Here is a 20481-nt window from a genome sequence, read left to right as displayed (position 1 = left end):
CTGCAGAGAATTAGGTGAACAAAGGGACTGAGAACGGATCCATCTTACAGCCACTGATGTCTTTCTTTCTTGTGTGAATTACATTTTTTCACTTTCTATGTATCCACCTTTTTTTAATGTCTTGCCACTGTGTTTGATCTCAACATGGCTCTTTTAACCAAGTGCATGTAGGAAGGTTGGGGAGGAATTTGCAGAAAGAGGAAGAAATACGTAGGTCCAAGAGGATCCGTCCTCTGCCCACACTTGTGTTTGCTCATTCAAGATGCAGAGCTGCTTTGTCTGTGTTGAACCAGAAGGAGCAACTTTTCAAACTTTCAGCCTGGTGTGGGCACCATGTTGAATTAATGTTTGTGCTCTGTGTACCTTTATCTTTCCCACCACAACATGCACATCAGAAATATGAATTAAAACAATTGTCAGTTTATAAGGTAAACCTAGGTAAGACTAACAGTGTCTAATAGAAGAATAGAATAGAAGCCGGCCTATTGCTGGACTATAATGTCCATTTTAGATTAAACAATAACAAGCTGGAAGAAAGGGGAGTACATTTCTGAGATTAAAACTATGAATTTTTAAGTTTAAAGTCAAAAATCAACAACAACAACAACAAAAAAAACACAAATTTGTGATCACAGAAACTTTGCTAATTGTAGATGTGCTTCTTTCCTTGATAGAAAAAAACAGATAATATTTGACCTCTTTTTCTCACAGATGTATAAGTTTGAACTTGAAAATGATCAGCTTTAAACTCAGAAATATACCCCCTTCTTTCTGCAGGCTATTTTCTTTAACCTACAATTGCCCCTAATGCCCCCCATTGTACTGTAATCTTTAAGAGGTGTTTTGTAAATTGCACAGTTACATTGTGTTGTGTAATTCTGGCAGTTTCTGTTATGTTGCCTTCTCCATTGGTTCACACACCAGGACTTTTGTATTGAGCTGCAGTAGTTTTACCTTGGCGTATAATAAACTTATGTGAATATGGCAAAGTTCATGTGGACAACACATAGACACTACATAACTACATAGTTTGTAGATTATAAAGTGTCAGTGAGACACACCTCTGCAACTTGGGAATTGTAGTTTGTTTGAAACCAGCCCCACATGGACCAACACCAATCCTCCTGTCGGTGGTGCACCCATCATATAATATGATTGAGTAAAAACAAAAGAGTCCTACTGGTTTGATTTCATAAAATAAAATAAAATGAAACTATACATTTGAGCCTGTTTTAAGATTTAAGATGTGTTTCTTTGGCTGGAGTCATTGTTTTCAGGCCGGGATGCTGCAGACGGAGCAGAGCAGAGTCGATGGATTCACACGCTGTCGGCTGTCAGTGTTTTCACGGGATTTGCAGACAATAAGAGAAAAAATATAGAATATCATCTTCTTCTTTTTTTATCCTTCAATGCTGGCGACACATGTGAAGCATAATAGTTATTGTCATTGCGCTAAATGGTCGGGCTGCAGATTTAAAACCAAAACAGTGTGTAGCAGGATTGTGTAAAGCCGTAGGCACAACACACACACACACACACACAATTGAATACCTCTCTCACTCCTGAATTGTGTGCTCGACCTCATGCTGCCTGTTTAAAAAGAATTGCTGCCTTTCACACGAGCTGATTGGATGTTATTCATTCAGGAGAAGAAATTCAGATTTTTTTTCCCTCCTCTTTCCTTAGAAGAAATTTAAAAAATCATGTAAATCGTTGATATCTATAGATGTTGTCATAGGATTAGGCCACATCAACTCTTACTCGGTCACGTTATTGATAATAAATGCATTATTTTTGAAGACTTACTAAATAATAACTGCGGCTGTCTATTGAGCACAAACAGGGAAGCTCTGAATCCTTATTTCCAGGCTGCTTCATGAACACCACAGTGAAATCTGCAGGAGCGAAGCTTCAAGCGATCTTGTCAGAGCGAGTGTATACCTACAGGTTGAATATTTAATACCTGATTAGCAAATCGGAATCAGACCTCAGAGGGAAATATGTTTCCTCCATAAATCAAAACATGTCTTCAAACTTATGTAAAAAGTTGCAGATGCATTAAAAAAAAAAAAAAACTTTCACTTTTGATTATCGCTAGAAAAAAAAGCTTAAAACTGTCAAGGATAGTTAGTTAAGTCTCTTTAGTCATGAACCATTAAGTATTGCATAGACATGAGGTCGTTAGACTCCTACATGTGTGAAGGAAGAGTTTAAAAGTCTATTAAATCACTGACTTGTGCAAACACACACACACATACACACACACACAAATATTCCGTCCAATTATCCGTCTTTTAGCGACTGTGTAATTTGCTCAGGCAGCAAGTTGAGTCTCCACTGTGATGGACAAAAAAACATGATGATATTCCAGAAGCAAATTCCTCAGAAAAGAAGAAGAAGAAGGAGAAGAAGAAGAGAGCATCCATTCTCTCATTGAAGGCTGAATATCAACAGAGATGCTTAAACATTCGTGAGCGAGGTTTTGGAATTCATTTCATTTTTTCTCGCTCACTGGGAAGGGCTTAATTTGTCGGTCCAGACAAATGGCAGTGCTGATTTCTAAGTTAGCAGACCATGTAATAGAATAAATTAGACTGAGATATTCTCTTTGGAGGGGTTTTGATTCACTCCACCTGCATTTAGTGCCTCTATCTTTGTGATGACTTTTCTCTCAGAAGAGCTGAGGGACTGCTGTGAGATTTGTGAGATTTAACAGTTTCTAGTAACTAGTCTTACGATACTAAAAGTGGTGAAATGAGCATTGCGGAGCATGTAAAGTTCAAATCCTGGCTTCACGAGCAGAGATAAACACCCCCCCCCCCCCGCCTCTTTTTTCCTTAATAACCGCTGCCACTACGATGCCCTCAAACAAGGCACTTAACCTACCGACCGCACAGATGCTGCTCAGTGGCCACCAGTGGATGTGCTGTTGACGTGCTGTGTGACTTACAGACGTGAATGTGTGTGCAGCTGTGTAGCATTTGTAGCATTCACACAACCAAACCAATTAAATATTCAAGCTGTAATTACGATAATATAGGCTACAACTAACTTGTTTTCCCATATACAGTATATGTAGCATAGGAGGACGTCATTTGTGGCTCATCTGATTGACTGAATGAATTTCTACTACGATATTTTTTGTTATTTTGCAGAGACGTGCATGTTGTGGTGTGTGAGACTGTTTCGGTCACAGGCACAGTAAAAATAAAATGTAATATTTCAGTAGTTGATGTCATAGATATGCACATTTTGAAACACAGTGGCCATGCTTCACTATAAATCCCAAATGTAAACTTTTCAGATCAACATAATGATTAAAAAAGTTGCTTTCAGGGTCAAATGAAAGTTCAGTCTTCAACCAAAATAACCGCCTGTGGTAATCCAGCCCACTCTCTTTGCATAATGCGTACTCTCCAGATGTTGTAACTATAACAGTTGTGCGGTGTGAGCTGTTGTGAAACTTTGTCTCAGGGGGCTACAAAGCTGAGAATGATATGTTGCACAGTAAAAAAAACAAAAAAACAACAATAAACACATTTGCAGCTGAAGATGAGTTGCAGCGTGGCATGAATGGCGGCGTACGCATGTTGAAACTCCTCACCACCAGAAAGACAAGGGGTGTCGATTTTGTGGAGGGGGGCGGGGGGAGAAGGGCTTCAGGCATAGAGCGGAGAAAGGCCTCTCTGTTTTGAAAAGTCTGCGGCGTGTTTTGTCACCCACTCGTAGTAGCGAAGTGGGCCAATACTGACCGCTAAAGGGTCAAATCAGGCAATCAGGGGAAACGTGTTAATGTGTCAGAGCTGGAGCAAGAAGGAGGAGCAGGAAAAGGTTTGGGGGTTGCAGAAAGGAGGGTTGTGAAAGCAGGGTGGCAGAAGAGAGGAGGCAGGGTGGGTGGGTAGGTAGGCAGGTGGGCAGGCAGGCAGGCGAGCGGGCAGTGGAGCAGATGTTAGCAGAGCTGAGGACGAGCTTCACGCAAAGACACAGTCCCATCGATGCCTCGGTTACAGCCTGGAGCAGGAAGGGGGAGGGAGGGAAAACAGAAACATTGTTAAATTTGAAGCCGTCTTAACACACAGCCCTGCAGGACACCACACTGTCAACGCACTAATGTTCACACTGTCAGACAAAGCAGAGCACACATGAAGTCAGATTTTTTTTTAAAAACACACATCCCAACATTGTTTCTTAATTTGGGAATGAATGCATGAACACGATCTTGTTGTCACTGTCATAATAATAGTGACATAAAAACATTTTTATTTGAAGTTTTCTTCAAAACAGAATCCAACCGGATAAAAGTTTTTTGTTGTTTGATGACAGTGCACTACAGTTTGGTAATAACTGACTCTATTAAACCAACTCTGATGACGATGAGGGTTGAGGGTTGGTGAGTTGTTTGGCAGTTTGACACAACCAGGACTTTAGTAGGACACTCTATTGTAATTGTAACAGTAACAAAAACACCATATGTTTTGTTTTTTGTTTTTACATAGCCTATAGAACAATCTTTTTAAAATTTTGAAAAACAAACTTTGGAGGTGAATTTTAGACCTTTGGACAGATCCAGCTTCAGCTTGTAGGCTATGAGTCCTACGTATTTATCACATATTAGCTATAACTGAATTTCAAATTAACAAAGCTGAACTGTTCCTTTAGGGAATTCTCCCTGCTGCAGAACAAAAGGCTGCAGTGAGTTTCTATTGCAAAGGAATGTAGCTGGTTAGCATGCTAACGACAGTAGCCTAGAATGAAAACATAAAATAGAAAAGAGTTAATATTGGTGTTGCTTTTCACTGCTGTTAACAGCGCTTGCTTAATAAAAGAGTGATGTGTGATGCTGACCTCACATTGTTTCTTCTAATCTGGAAAATAAACAGCTACAATGCTAGCTCTGTCAGTAGTAGGCTAGGCTACAGTAGAAACTTGCACAATTTATTAGTGGTTTAATAGACTGTAATTTTGTCACCGCTTTTAACCTTTAATGTTGTCTTATAGTAACATCTGCACTTCTATCTCTTAAATTTGAGAAATTGACCTTGATTTATGAATAGGGTTGCCACCTTTGAGTTGACACTCGACCAAATGTCGAATGTGAAGAGGCTGTCACATGTTACACATGTATTGATTCCTCACAACAGCCTAACAGGCTTTATGCACAGCTCCACTACTTCCTGAACATTTAAACAAGCTCCTTTACTTCCTGTCTTACATTACTGGACAAACTTATTAATCCAGGTGTGTCTGACTCTGACCTCAGTAGTCACAACAATGGTCAGACACACCTGGATTAATCTTATCTTTTTAAATGTGAAAACAGAGTAGACCTACTCAAGATTTGTGTTTGGGCAACACATAGCCTACTGTAACAGGCGAAACAATTAATTTATTCATGGCCACATTAAGTTAAATTAATTTACCGATTATCCATCTGATTATCTGTCCTGCTGCGAGCGGCGCACAACTTCTTTCAGTGAATGTATTTTACAAATGATTTGATTTCTGCTCGTCTGCACCTCGTCAACATTGTAAACATGGTTTCCCTCTCATTGTGTTTTCCAGGGTTTTTTTTTTTTTTAAATAAATATCAAACAAATAAAATCAAATACATCAAAACAAATATCTCCTTTGATTTAATTAATAAATAGCCTATTATTTTAGCCTATTATCCAAGGTTGTGTTTTTTGTTATATTAGCCTGCTGTTTCAACACCAAGGGTAGGCTATTCATATGTCACCAAATATCCAACTTGCATTATGAATTTCATATCATTGCAACAAAGAAAATTATGTTCAGTACTTAAAGTTGCACCTGTTGTTTGTTTTTTTTTTGTTTTTTTTTTTACAATTAAGAAAAGGCTAAATCTAGACAAGCTCAAAAAATTAAACTTTGCATCCAGGAAAAAACACAATGGGTCTTAACAAGTCTGAGTGGCACTGTCGTTGCACATTAGCTGCCAGATGGGCCAGCATAGGGCCTGCTGGAGGGGAAGACAGGGTCACATCCTCCATCCTCTTGCATTATGTAAGATTTATTTTTGGGATGTACAGTTCAAACCAGTGTGGGTTTGCCAAGTGGTTGTCAGACAGTCAACCTCTCTCAGGCTCTTGAGCATGATGTGAAATCACCACAGCTTGACTGCCAAAATCTTCCTCCCTAGATATGTCAGACAAGCTGCCTTGCTGGTTGTAATTATTCAGGCAGGACAAGACATTTCCACCTGATTTGATAACAACACCAATTCTGGCATTATTGTTAAATGTATTCGCTCACTGAATCAGGACAACAGCTGTGTGATGTACATACAGGTGTTGCCAGGATGTTTCATAGCCTCAAGTCCTAACAAGCGGTTTTTTCCCCCTCACTGGCTCAGTTTAGCTCAACTTTTAGGACGTCACTCTTTAATTCAGTGCTTCTCCTCTCTTCCTGTCTTTCTTTCTCCATCTGTCTTCCAAAAAACCTGCTGTAATGAAATACATCTCCAGCATAATATGCCATGTGGGTGTTTTTTTAAATGAATAAAGAGAGCCCCACAGGTCTCAGAGGCTACGCGGCAGAGCTAATCCGCTGCCTTAAATTGGCCACTTTCAAAGACATATACTGTGAGCTTTCATAGACCTGCATCATCGAACAGTGAATTGATCTGATTAGGCTCATTCATCTAGATGAGGAACCTATGAGCAGGAGAAACTCGTCCTCGGTGTGTGATGTTTGAATCAAACCAGGATTTACTCACTAATGTGGTGCTATGATTAGATTTTGTTGGGTGTCTCCTGCCGCGGCGTGACTTTTAGTGGTTCCCTACTTTCCCCAGAATACCTCATTAAAAAACCTTTTGGAGAAACTTGTTTGCTCTCAGTTGTGTGTAACATGTGGGTGGAGAGAGCCACAGATATAGCATAGCGAGGGGAAGAGGTAGAAAGGAAATATGCAAGTCGAAAGAAAAGCTGGGTTAAGTTTGGGCAAAGTCGACCTTGCTGTCATTTTTGCCCCAGTGGTCAACTTAGGTACTGCAACAAGACATCCTTATCGAATTAATTAAGTCAGACTATAGCTATGTTGCATTCAACATTGAAGCTTTTTTTTTTTTAAGTGAACAAAAACATTGAAGATTAAGTGAAATGGGAATAAAGGTTTTTTTTTCTTTTTTTCTTGAACCAGTTCCAGTTTCAATTAACGTGACAACAAAATTTTGAGCATCTGCCTCTTGATTGGAATGGGAACATGATACGGCAGAGGCAACAACTTGCTTGCGAAAAAAAAAAGGATTTACATTGAAGGTTACAAAATACTTCTGAGTTGAATAATTTGAAAAACCACCTCAGACGAGCTTGAACCTTTTCGCAACTTCAGTTCAAATTGCACATTAATGGACGACCAACGTTTGCCCAACAGTTCACTGGGTGTTTCGAAGCACCCTGACTGAGACTGAAAATAATAGGACCACAGTTAGCAAAAGAAAAAACATCAACTGCTAAATATTTGTTGTTCTTTATGTAATAAAATCAGCGAGATATTTACCTGAGACATGCTAAACGTAGGCTAACAGTAGCACAAGTTACAAAAGTGTCAGTAACACTTGATTATGCAACAAACTTTTAACAGCTAATTTTTTGTCATTGACCAATAGAAAACTTTCTCTCCAGCACTAATTTCTGAAAGGAACAAGGAAAATATCACAGGTGTAAATGCAGGAAGTTAGCTCAGCTTGTTAGTGACGTCGTATCATTTATTTTTATCTCCCTCTCCTCTGATAGATCATTAACTGTTACCAGCTGTCGACGGTGTTAATATGTATTTCCTTTTAATTAAATGTGACTTTACTGTCTTAGTCGTTAACCAGGCAAAGAGTAAAATAACAATCAAAGAAGCATCAGTAGAAAACAACCTTTCTGTTTATAAACAGTCGACCAACTGGTTCTGAATCGACACCAAACCTGTTGCACCATTTTTTAAAGAAGCTGCAGGCACAGATTTCACTTGTGCCACTTTCAGGTATGACTGTCTTATTAATGTTTCAGCACCAAAACCCCTAAGGAGTGCATGCCATTGCTTATTTATCCAACTTTTTATTATTTAAAAGAAAAGAGAAAAAAAAGTAATTTCTTAAATTAGATATCGGTCTCCTTTTTAAAGCCTCGTATCTAAAACTGTTGTCAAGATGTTCTCATTGGCAAACAAGATAATTAATGATTCTTAAACCGTGAAGAGGTAATATTTTTAAAACATTCCCAGAAGCTAGAATTTTCTTTTTCTTTTTTTTCATGGAACATTTTAATTTATGAGGTGGCAGATTCAGAGAAACTAATGACACTAACGCACATTAGCAGTGGTAAAACAGAAGCCAGCGATTAAGGGAAACCTTTTTTTTTTTTTTTTAGCTCATGCACCAAAAGAGGAAATCTCAGTATTCAGACAGGAAGACGTTTCCACCTTTGTTGTATAACAATGCCAATTCTGGCATTATTGTTAAAAGTATTCGCTCACTGATTTAGGACAACAGCTCTGTGAGGTGTTATCAGGATGCTACATATACAGGTGTTGCCAGGATGTTTCATAGCCTCAAGTCCTAACAAGTCCTATGTTCTTCCTCGCTGGCTCAGTAAAGCTCAACTTTTAGGGACGTCCCTCTTTAATTCAGTGCTTCTCCTCTCTTTCTGTCTTTCTTTCTCTGTGCTTCTTCATTTCCAGATTCTTCTACATCTCCAGCATAATATGCCACATGGGTGTTTTTAAATGAATAAAGAGAGCCCCACAGGTCTCAGAGGCTACGCGGCAGAGCTAATGTGCTGCCTTAAATTGGCCACTTTCAAAGACATATACTGTGAGCTTTCATAGACCTGCATCATCGAACAGTGAATTGATCTAATTAGGCTCATTCATCTAGATGAGGAACCTATGAGCAGGAGAAACTCGTCCTCGGTGTGTGATGTTTGAATCAAAGCAGGATTTACTCACTAATGTGGTGCTATGATTAGATTTTGTTGGGTGTCTCCCACTGGCGACATGACTTAGTGGTTCCCTACTTTCCCCAGAATACCTCATTAAAAAATCTTCTGGAGAAACTTGTTTGCTCTCAGTTGTGTGTAACGTGGGATAGAGCAACAGATATAGCATAGTGAGAGGAAAGTTGGGCAAAGTTAACATTACAGCCATTTTTGCCCCAGTGGCCAATTTAGGTATTGCAACAGCAAATGAAGTATGAAGTATAGAATGAAATCTGAGTGTAGAGAAATTGTGATGTCTGTGGTGTCTGTCAAATGATGGCAATTAGATCTTCCTCTGTGGTTGGTTAATTATTAGGGAGCTGTCGTTGTTTGTTCTTTTTTTGTTGCGTATAAATGTATGTTTCTTATGTGTAAATGTGAATGTTTATGTGTATGCTGTGTGTATGTCGGACCCCAGGAAGAATAGCCGATGCTGCCGTGGGTGCTAATGGGGATCCTAATAAAGAAAAGAGAAAAAAAAGTGAGACTAATAGCTGAGTAATGTTATACAAATGAAGTTTTTTTTTGTTAAAGTTGACCTTGCTACCATTTCACCCTGTGGCCAGGTGCAGTACTGCAACAAAAAATATCAGGAGAAAAAAAAGACAAAAAGTTAGGCTACTATTAAACTGAGATAATGTTCCCAAACATTATCTATATCTATATTTATATAATTATTGCCTGTTTCCTGGTAAAACGTTGGCTAACATTAGCACATGCTACAGAAAGCCACTGTGTTAATTACAGAATAATGACTCTTGCATTTCCATAATACAGATTTTTTTTCCCAATTTCCTTGGTTTGTACATCGTCTCTAAGCAACCTGACTGAGACGACAGGTAGCGACAAACATGTCAGATAACCCAGTTTTTTTTATATTTTTCTCTTATACTCAGATTTAAAAAAAAAAAATGGATTCAATGAAAAATGGCGACTGAGGACAAAATATCACAAGGAGATCAAAACGATATCAACTGAAAGTCACATGCAAACATCAAGACAAACATAAAGAAATATCATATGGAATTACTGCATATTGTAAATGACTTTATATTCAGATTGTGATCCACGTCGGCTTCTTTTTTAATTTCAAGCGCAGCTGTTATAATCTGATATAATCCTCTGGTTTCCTCTTTTTGTTTTCATTTCACCTGCAGTTATTATACAAACACAGCTGTAACTGTAAATTTACTGGGAGCTTAAACGATCTCAGCAGAGTTTGGACACGAGCGCTTGAACATCTGCTTGTGTATCTGGTGCCGTGGAGGGATTTCTGAGGGAGTCACACAGATGGATTCGGTCTTCATTGATATAAAATTAATTTTGGATTTTATCATGATGCAGATTTACTGACATATCTATTTAAAAATATTCCTCTTTAGGTGTTTCTTTCTGGGATTTTTTTCTCCATGTACAGTATGTCCATGCTACAGACACCGAACGGTCATGGTGTGATGGGCTTCAGCCTCCATGAGATTGGCTGATGTGGATCTTTTTTACACCTCAGCAGCTGAGGAAGTAGAGAAGAAGAGGAAGAAGAAGACAGAGGAGGAGGAAGAGGACTGACTGTGCAGATGGTTGGAGCTCTCATCTATCCATTTATTTGTCAATCAATTTTCCTGCTCTCTGCCCTCACTAACTCAGTCTCTTCCTTCAAACAGTGAGTCACAGGTCTGACTACGCCAAACACACACACACACACGCAAACAGACAGACAATCAACTAACTAAATATACAAATGAAAATTAGTGATTATTTTTAACATCCTATGGTTACGTCACACAAAATAACCAATTTGTTGTTAGAAGCTGAGAGAGTCGTTCGACCTGCGTGGCATCATTAACACTTGATCTGCTGCTGGAAATCTCGTGTGGTGAGATGACAAGGTGCAAACGAACGCACACGCAGGTGGTTTGTGATTTCAGATGTCACACCACATCTGGAGTTAGACTGCTTCAGTGTGTACAGTAAATACACAACCTGTACAGAGAAAATAAAAACCCTCCATCCTGAAAGTTGAACGGTCACCAAGGAAACCAATGAAAGCTAAAGTACAGGTAGCAGCTTATTGGACAGATGTTAACATTTTACAGCTATAATTTTTTTTTTTTTACTTTCCCCTTTTAACAATGGAAAGAATCCCTAAAGGTCAAAAAGGTCACAGTATTAGCATTACATTATTAGATACGTATATAAAACAGGTTTTTACTGAATTTTTCAATTCAGCAATTTTACCAAAATTTGCAATTTTCAATTTTATCCACCTTTTTCCGAACCTCAAAAACATAAGCCGGTTTTGCCCTCCGGTGGAATTTTATGTTTACGTTTCCATGGTTTCGGTAGTTGCGGTAAATGCATGAATTTTTTTTTTTTCTCCAATGAAAATCTGTAAAACGCATGGATCATCACACCAGCTTTTAACAATGGATATATCACACAAATTGACATCTGTGTTAAAAGCCAGCGTTAATAGATCCATGCGTTTACCGCAACTATGACAACGACTGAAAACCATGGAAACGTAAACGTACAATTCCACCGGAGATGCAAAACCGCCTTCCGGTTTTGACCATAGATGACGTTCGGAAACATGTGGATAAAAGACTATTACATTATATATTACATTTCTGCTGGTTCTGCATTATATATAGACATAGTTATATTTGTGTATTACGTGTCTATTTCATATTAATGTTGTGGATTTAAGGTGGAAGGTTGTGCCAGATTTGTTCATTATCTAAAAGAGATCATTTAAGGAAATAGCTTCTCTTTGACCTTAAAACAACTGTTTAATTAGCAGAGCTTGTTGAGGATCATTGTTTTTTTGTTTTTTTTTTTCATCCTATTTTCAGAGGGTTTTTCTTGAGGGGAAACAGATTTTCACTCTAATTGTTTTTTTGTTTACCGCTGTAGGATGACGCTCTGGTTTATATACACGGGTTTCTCCTGGTGTGGACGACTGGGAATATATGCTAATGGAGACTAAATTTATCTTTTTAGGTCACTGTTTCACAGAGAGCTGCAGAGCGCCTGCTTGTATTGTTTTTTGCTCGCAGCATTGGCAACAATGGGAAACAGTTGTATCTTGTGTATCTTGGCATAAATGTTTGTGTTTCCAAATGAACCGAACATCAGTCGGCTTCGGGGCAATCAAACGGATTTCGTGAAGCCGAAGGCAGTCCCAAATATAAACCGTAATATTTTTGTGATTAAAGACCCAGATACAGAATATATCTAATAATGTGATTTCAACAACTTTTATAGCTACTTAAAAGGGAAAATTAGGTTAAGATGCTTCTGCGTTTGATGATTTAAAATAGTTTAAAGCTGCTGATAAATGTGAAGAATTAAAGTAGTGGATTTATTCATTTAAATATTACAGGTACCCTAAGTTACACTTCAGCACAAAATAAAATGATTTAAGATATAAATTATTATTCAGGGAGTAAATGCTGACTCACCATCAAATTTGCTCAGTGAGGATGTGTTAAAAATTTCAACCAAATGAAAATATGGAGAAGGTTTGACTAAGATAAAAGATGACATAAAGGAAACAGAAAGCGTCCAAAATGAAAACATCTTTTTATTGTCATACACTTTTTTTTTGTAAAGGATGAGTGCAAATAAAAGAGCTTGTGATCAAAAAATCTACTCATCACTAAGCCATGGACCATAAGGCATCATTAAATACAAGCTTTTTGGAGCTATCATCTACAATACAAGGACGTAATCAAGGGGAAAAGAACGACACAGCATCAATGCTTATGCAAGTAGGAGGAAAATGGAGGAAAAGAAAAGTTAAAATGAACAAAAAAAAACAAAAAACAAAAGCAACCCAAAAAAAGAAAGAAAAAAACACCACACAATTTGTACATTCAAAAAGAAAGAAGTCAAAAATTTCACAAGGAATATTGGATATTACGGCAAGTGACGATAAAACATAGTCTACAATCTGTTATGTACACTTGGCACTAATGTTAGATCTTTGATTGTTGTCCAGTCAGGTTGTCAACTCTAGCATGTGCACAGGTCGTAACTCTTTTTTTTCCTCTTTTATTTAAATGCTAGTCTAATCATTTATATATAATCTATAAATATTACTGAAACAATCTCAAACAAAGCCGTTGAAAAGTTTTGCAAAGCTTGACGTAAAACTTCATTTAGGTATTGAGATCAATCTGCTCAATGGACAACAGTTCATCAGAAAAATGCTCACATACTTTTTATATATAGTGTTGAAGGAAATTTTTCTCTTTTTTTCATAACAAGAATCAATCTTTGATAGTCCATCTCATGCACTTGAAAGTTGTAAACAGTACAAATATAAATGATTCACTTACAATATTTGAATCCCAGCAATTCCAAAATAGACAGACAGACTCCAAAAAACAGCAGCAGATTGTTTTGTATGCATTTTCCAACACTGTGGCAGATGTGTAAATAATGAGGTGGAAAATGTCTATTTAACATGATTGGATTGTCTCTACCTATTCGACGTGGCTGGAGAGAGAGAGAGAGAGTCAAAAAGCAGTTTACAGCTCGAATGGCGCCACAACTTCCAATTCATGATGATATGAATGATGACTCAGCTTTGCTAGATCTCTAAAACATACATTTAAAATATATCATGATTTACATTTGTGAAGTAGAAAATGGCCTGGGGTGGTCTTCAGTGTCCTGATATGTATTTTTTTTCTGATACGTTAAAGGGAAAAGTTCAGCCAGATTTAAGTTACTTACTTTTAACGTAATAATCCATAGACGTCAATTCACTCTTTTAACTTTGTGTAGATGAAATATTTTAAGATATAAAAACAAGAAGGCAGGTTTGAAATTAAGTAATCGATTCGTCCTACACAGTCACCTTTGCAGCAGTGTTGTAGTCAAGAACGCCAATGTGAGACCAATGTTGATTTTACGAAGTAAATAAATTAAAACCAAAGGCTAGTAAAAAACAACAAAACAAATTGAACTATGAAAATCTTGCCAATTCTCAGAAAAAGTATATTAAACACATTTTAAAAAATTGTAAATTGTTCAATGTTTCAAAGAGAACCTAGGCTACTTACTTTTAGTTTTCAAAATGTTGGATATTATCAAAACAATTGCTAATGTTTCCTTAAATCGCCATTATAGTTATTAGATGACTGAGAATTAGTTTAATCTCCAATTCATTCAAACTGAACGCAAAGCTTTGCTTTATTTGTACACATAGGTACAACTGTTAGCCGAAGCTAGCTAACGGCTAACAGCACCGCTGCCTTTTACTTTTCTTTGTCCTATACGCACAGATTTTATGTAATAAACTGAAATGTTTATTTAAATGAACCTACTTTGCCTTAAAAATGAGACTATGTAACTTTCAGGATACAACAGGCCTCCATATATGATACAACCTTGACGATATGACCATAACTTATAGTGGCTAACATTCGCTTATGCTAACAAACACTGATCGTTAGCTGAGCTTGCAATTCTTGTCCTCGTCCTCCTTTCTTAGAATATCTTTAGTTAAATGCTAAACATCGTGTTGGAAATGATCTGCCGCAGTTATTAGCTATGAAGGCTAGTCTTGTTTGAATTTTAAATTCAAAAAATTCACTTAGCGTACAGTCTGAACACCTCTTTAAATGACAGCAAATATTTTTGATTTAAGTCATTGAATCAATGATTGGGAAGATTTTTTGTTGTTTGCACTTAATTGTTTAACTTTACTCACAACATGTTGCCTGTTAGAGAAATATGCTAACAGTTCTCAAAAATTCTGAGGATAAAAGTGAAAGAAATCAAGAAACTGATTTTTACGGATAAGGAAAAAATAAAGGTTTGAATACTCAAAGTGACGACAACACTGCTGTTAAGCAACTATGCAACAAACCTTAAAAAGCCAAAAACAAACTCAAGGTTTATTTTGACTTTTAACTGTTTTCATCTGCCTTTTTTTTTTACATTTTTAAATTAAAGTCATGTGCTCTGCCTTTATGTGTCTTAACAGTCACTTCATTACTGAGCGAGGAATCTCAACACTTCCTGTACAGATCCAAAATCTAAATCGCTCTCAGCCATCAGACCTCGGCCCGGTGGCAACAGGTCTTTAATCCAATTCAACCTATTTCCTAAAAAAAAAAAAACTGTTTCACACATTACTCAGAAAGAAACACGTTGTCACTGTTTAGGGTCTACAAAGGTGATGTTTCACTGACTCTACTGTTGATTTAGAGTTTTTATGTTTTTATCAGTACCTATTAAACTCTGTATCTATCAAAAGCTATTTAAGGTAAATAACATACATTTATTTCTGGGTAGTAGTGCTTGGGGGGAGGGGCTCAGTGGTAGCATTTCTTAAGGGTAATTAGTTTTGCAACAGTTGACGAGATACATTTCAAGTGTCAGCATTTTCACAGGACAGCGTCAAGTGAGGGAGTTCCTGGTCTGACCAGCGGCTTCATTCATTCGTTCTTTCTTTCTTTTTCCTTCTCCAAAGGCTGATATTGTTCAAAAACGTCTCGCTCATGTTCCCAGGCAATAATCAAAAACAAAAACAAAAAAAAAGCTCAGGCTGATCACAGAGCAGTCTCCCATCAAAGAACGGTTGCCAACACATCCCCCACACAAACCAGAAGACGCTGGCTTCTTCACATTCAAATGGTACGGTGTAAAATAAGAGGACTTTTTTTTTTTTATTCTTTTAACCTTTTTTAAAGTTAAATAAAGCTTTTCGAGACAAACGTGTAAAAACCTGTACAGACATCCACACAATGAGGACACAATGAGGTAACACCGGACAAAATGGTCTACACAGTTGACAGACATAAGAAATGGCAAAAACAATGTCATGATAAATATACAATGTGAGATGTACAAAACATTCATTCAAAAACAATAAAAAGACGTGGAGGAAAAAGAATCTACATTTGTTCTCAAACGTGTGTTTTTTTTGTTGTTGTTGTTTTTGTTTTTTTAAAGTCCAGGATGATGTGATCAGGCGAAAAAAGTTACAAGCAAAAGATACATCCAGGAAATAAATCGAAATTATTATGAAGGGAACAAGTCAATAGTTAAAAAGGACGAAGAGGAAAAAAAAGGAAAAAGGAAAAAGAAAGGAAAGATATCCAGTATGGTTCAAATCAAACCAAAGAAAGTATGAGAAAGAGTCCCGACGGCTTTGAGAAGCTGGACAGTCGATTATCTGAACACACACATGCCGACATTCCATGAAAATACACACAGCACGGGCAGTTTTCATCACTGGGCTGGCTTTTGGATTCAGTGCATTCTTTATAAGAGGTGGGTTATTTATGTGGAGTTATGGCGGCTGATTTTTTTTTTCTTTTTTTTTTTAAATAGTTGCTGATTGTTTGCTTGTTTTTTTGTTGTTGTTGTTGTTGTATCCCTAAAACTCATTTGACATACTCAGCTGACTTCCAGAAGTGCCCTGGGTGGGAAAGGCGGCGGTTCCGTTTTGGCAACTTTTCCAGTAAATCTACGAGCTTGGAGAAACTGGGCCGCTCTTCCTGCTTGAACGCCCAGCAGAGGAGCAGGATGTCCTGGGAAACACACAGGCGGAAAAAAAAACAAAACCCAAAGCTGTTAGATGGACGCAATACAGGACAGGCGCACCTCAATAAGTCTTTATGATCATGGCTTATACTTAATAAAAACCCAAACTTCAGTAAATCAAAAAAAGATTGAATATTGTAAAAAAGTTTACTATTGTGACCTAATGATGTCACACTCGAATCAGCTGATAACCTCAAAACACCTGCTAATGTTTCTTGATCTGTTTAAAGGGGACATATTATGGAAATATCACTTTTTGTAGGCTCGTTAACATATATTTGGGTGTTTGTTTTGCCTTCCGGCCCCCAAAATGTGAGAATTGACCAAAAAAAATCTGTAATGTGCCGGCTCCCTAGGTTGAAATCCACGTGGTTTTACAAGCTGTTCCCTCAGTTGTTTTACAGTGATGTACCTAGGTTTCGAATTTGCAAAATCCCACCCCTACCTGGGACCGGTAGAAGGGGCGGGGTGAACAGTGTCTCATTTGCATTTAAAGGGACAGGCACTGAAACCAGCCGTTCTGAACAGTGCTCGTTTGAGAGGATGAAAAGAGCTGTGATGTTTGATCCTTGGGGTATTTTGACCAAAGCATGTCACAGATGCAAAAATAAATAGTAAATTATGGAGGAAAACTTTCTTTTGTGGGCCAGATCACTTAAGAGGAAGAAATTCTGTGGGTAACTTCTGCCCCGCCAGATCTATTTTAGCACCGTCGTCAGCGTGTGCACTGACGACAGCGACGAGAGCCAATGGCCTGATGCGTGACTGCTTGTCATTCACTCTTAGCATGGATAAAAGCATTATAAGCATTTTTTAAAGTGAGGTGAGACTCTCTGTTTGGACTGATATTGTAAGATTTATAAAAATATATAAATAAATAAATACATTAAAATAATCCGTCCGGGCGGATATTATTGCTGGCGTGCCGGTTTTCACCCTGCGGCTGCTAGTTGCCGACCACTGGACTAGACTAAATAGACTAAAATAGACCAACACAGTGAGCAACAGCAGCAGAAACATCACATTTAACATAGAAAACATCCTGACAGTGCAGGAGTTACATCAAAAGGTTAGAAATCTGTACCCAGAGCTGGACTCTACTCGGCTTCAGTGAGCGATGTGAAAAAAAAAAAACACATGACCTTAGCATGTGAGACTGAAAGGACCGGCGGCCACTCAGAGGCTGAACTGAAACTGAATTAGCAGGTAAAACTCTCTCAGATCAGTGTGAATGGAGACTTGTGTCCTGTTTCAAGGACGAAGGAGGAGGTGGAGGAGTTTTTATCAAGGTGAAGCGAAGGCAACCGAGGACTCACACCATGTTGCACAGTGCATTACAAAGACAGGAGAGGGCCGACAGCGCCGGGGAGGAGACGAACCCCAACCTGACACTCAGTGTGAGACAGTATAGTTCCTTTTATATAAACTTTTTCTTTTTTTTTTTTTTTTACCACCGTCTTTTTCTTTAATCCGTCTTTAATTACAGCGCTGGCCAGCAAAATCACGTTGCAAACATCCTGCAATATCTCATAATTGGTGGCTAAAAAAGTTTTAATTGAGATTCACTTCTTCTAAAAAGAAGTGAATCTTTATTACTGGATTTTATTAAGATCCACTTAAAAACACTTGTGTGAATCTGTGTGTGTGAATATGCAAAGCAAATTTTGGGAACGTGTTTGTGCAAAAATGAGGAGTCAACTGTGACAAATTAAGACAAAGAAGAAGAAAATGAAGCCTTACTGATATCTCCTTTCCCATGCCAGTCTGGGCGAGGTTGGGCTTCATCCCGCTGCCAATCTGCCATATGATCACCTCCGCTGGCTGACTTTTGTAAGGCCACTCACGTGCGTGTAACTCGTACCAGATGGTGCTGTGAGGACAGAGGAAGAAGAGAGCGGCGATGAAGTCAAGAGGATAACACTCATGTCTTCACAACACACCACCACACCTACAGTAAGGAGGGTTCACATCCCGGCCAGCCAGCACCGACACAGCAAACTGAGAGGTGGTGGATTAGCGTTTTTCAGCCTTGAGCCTCAAGTTTTTGCAGAAATTCAAGTTAAAGAAGTTAAAGAAGTGACACGTTTTAAATTACAGCTCATGCAAAATGGCCGTAACTCCCCCGCCCGCCCGCCCGCCCGCCCGCCCGCCCTCCACCTCCCTGGTTGTTTTCATTCCCCCTTATGCACGTCAACTTTGAGCGGTATAAAAATAGCTCTTGGTTAGTAGTAGGGAGGGGGGATAAAGTGACGTCCGATTGTTGATGAATATGTAAAACGGCCGCGGGGGTCACCTCCAGGCAACACAAGGGCTCACAGAGCAGCTGGACATTGTGCGCCCAGCGCTGCGCTCGTCGTCGTCCCCTTTGAAATAATACAGTGACGAAACCCTCCATATGGGGGGACCATCTGAAAACGCAATTGTGTTAGGGAGTCAACAGACAGAGCAGCGTCCACGCCCACCACAAACGAGTCAGTAATGGCACCGGAGGAAGAGCAAGAGCCGTGGGGATTTTTAATCAACTTAAGGCAAATATTGAAAAAACAAAAACAAACAAAAAAAACAGGTTAAAAGAGGAGAGGGAGGAGCAGAGCGATATGTATGTAATGACTACGGGAAGTGATTAAATAATTTGGGTCAAAATGTGTCAAATAGCAAATTTCTTAAGAGGCCGTGCTTGTGAAAAGGTAAGAAAAACTTGATTATTATTCATTTATAGTGGCAATATGTGTCCTTACCGATGACGATTGTGAATCAATTTTGGGAAACAGGCTTAAATGCTCTTTTTAGTAGATCAAATACTTGCATTGGACTTAAATGTTAGAAAAACTATTTTAAAAACAACAGAGTGGCAAACAAAATTACTGCTCTGAATGGGAAGAGCCACAATCCCAGCATTTCTTCTTGTAAAGGTTATAAGGATCAACTAAAATCCCCCCTTCCTCTACAGTACGTGGGGTTTGAATGTTTCATAAATTGAGTTTCCTAAAACCTGCATGTTCTCTATTTGAGCTGCAATGAACAACACACAGGAAAAGCCTGAGGGCAAACAAGAGCTCATACACAGAATTTGTCAGCAAACCCAAAGTCATAAGGACGTGAGTGCAGCTGAAAGACGATCTGGGATGTTTGGGAGTCACTTGGTAGAATCAGAGTCTTTAGAGCCGAGGTTAGGGTTAGTTATCCGTGTTTATCTCTCTTTATCTTTCAGCTCAGATGGGACTGTCCATTGTTAATGTCCTTTTTCTTTTAGATGCAATTTGTGGTCACCCTGGACATAAAAACTCCAGCTCCTCTTGTGCAGCTGAGACTTCTCATGGTGAACACTCAGACTGGACGCCAGGTGCACGAAGCCCAGAAGCAACAACCTCTTCATCTGTGGATGTTGATTGATGAACTCATTGATCGACTCCTCGCCATTCGCACGTTTTTTTTTCTTACCTCTTCCTGCAACTACCCAATCAAGTTTGACATTCAAGGAGGTAACTACCTCTTGGTTTCTATTATTTATCCAAACTGAGTTTCTAAACCTCCTCCTTCTTCTTCTTGTACTGCAGAGCCAATCACTCATCAATGTGCTCTTCATCTTCTCCAGTCAGACTCTCCAGCTGCACCATTTCCACCACAACCAAGGTTTCATTCACTCATTCATTCAGGTTTCAGTAGAGTTGTTTCAAAGCTGAGAGTGGGCGACAAACGCAGAGACTGCTTGCCAAAAAAACTGCCCCCAACGGGAACGCGCATCAGCGGTTTTGCATGAATTTACCTCTAAAACAACTCTGCCTTGTAACGTTCTGTTATTATCTCAGTGTGGTGAATGTGCAGGTCACAACTTGTCCACCAGAGCGTTTTGGAGTTGTTGGATTGTGTGTTTGATGAGTTTGATGAGGGAGACCAAGAAATCCCATTAGCCTCCGTAGCGTAGCTCTGAGCA

General features: G+C 38.6%; 1 protein-coding gene across 5 annotated transcripts in view; it reads right to left on the bottom strand.

Annotated features, from left to right (window-relative positions):
* Positions 1-3225: 3225 nt before the first annotated feature.
* Positions 3226-20481, bottom strand: part of ksr2 (kinase suppressor of ras 2) — a 118611-nt gene continuing 101355 nt past the window's right edge. For 4 of the 5 annotated variants that reach the window (XM_085786271.1, XM_085786273.1, XM_085786270.1 and 1 more), the window contains 2 exons: positions 18288-18417; positions 16167-16534 (listed from right to left, as the gene is read on the bottom strand). In XM_085786271.1, the coding sequence (XP_085642397.1) occupies positions 16388-16534; positions 18288-18417 (277 nt within the window). In that variant the 3' untranslated portion in view covers positions 16167-16387. Of the gene's footprint in view, positions 4012-16166; positions 16535-18287; positions 18418-20481 lie in introns of those variants that run through there. The other variant, XM_085786269.1, reaches the window with a different exon arrangement.

Source organism: Trachurus japonicus, chromosome 9, assembly GCF_045865225.1.
Source record: "Trachurus japonicus isolate A0001 chromosome 9, Traja_1.0".
NCBI classification, from domain to species: Eukaryota; Metazoa; Chordata; class Actinopteri; order Carangiformes; family Carangidae; genus Trachurus; species Trachurus japonicus.
This window is presented reverse-complemented; position numbering and strand designations above follow the sequence as displayed.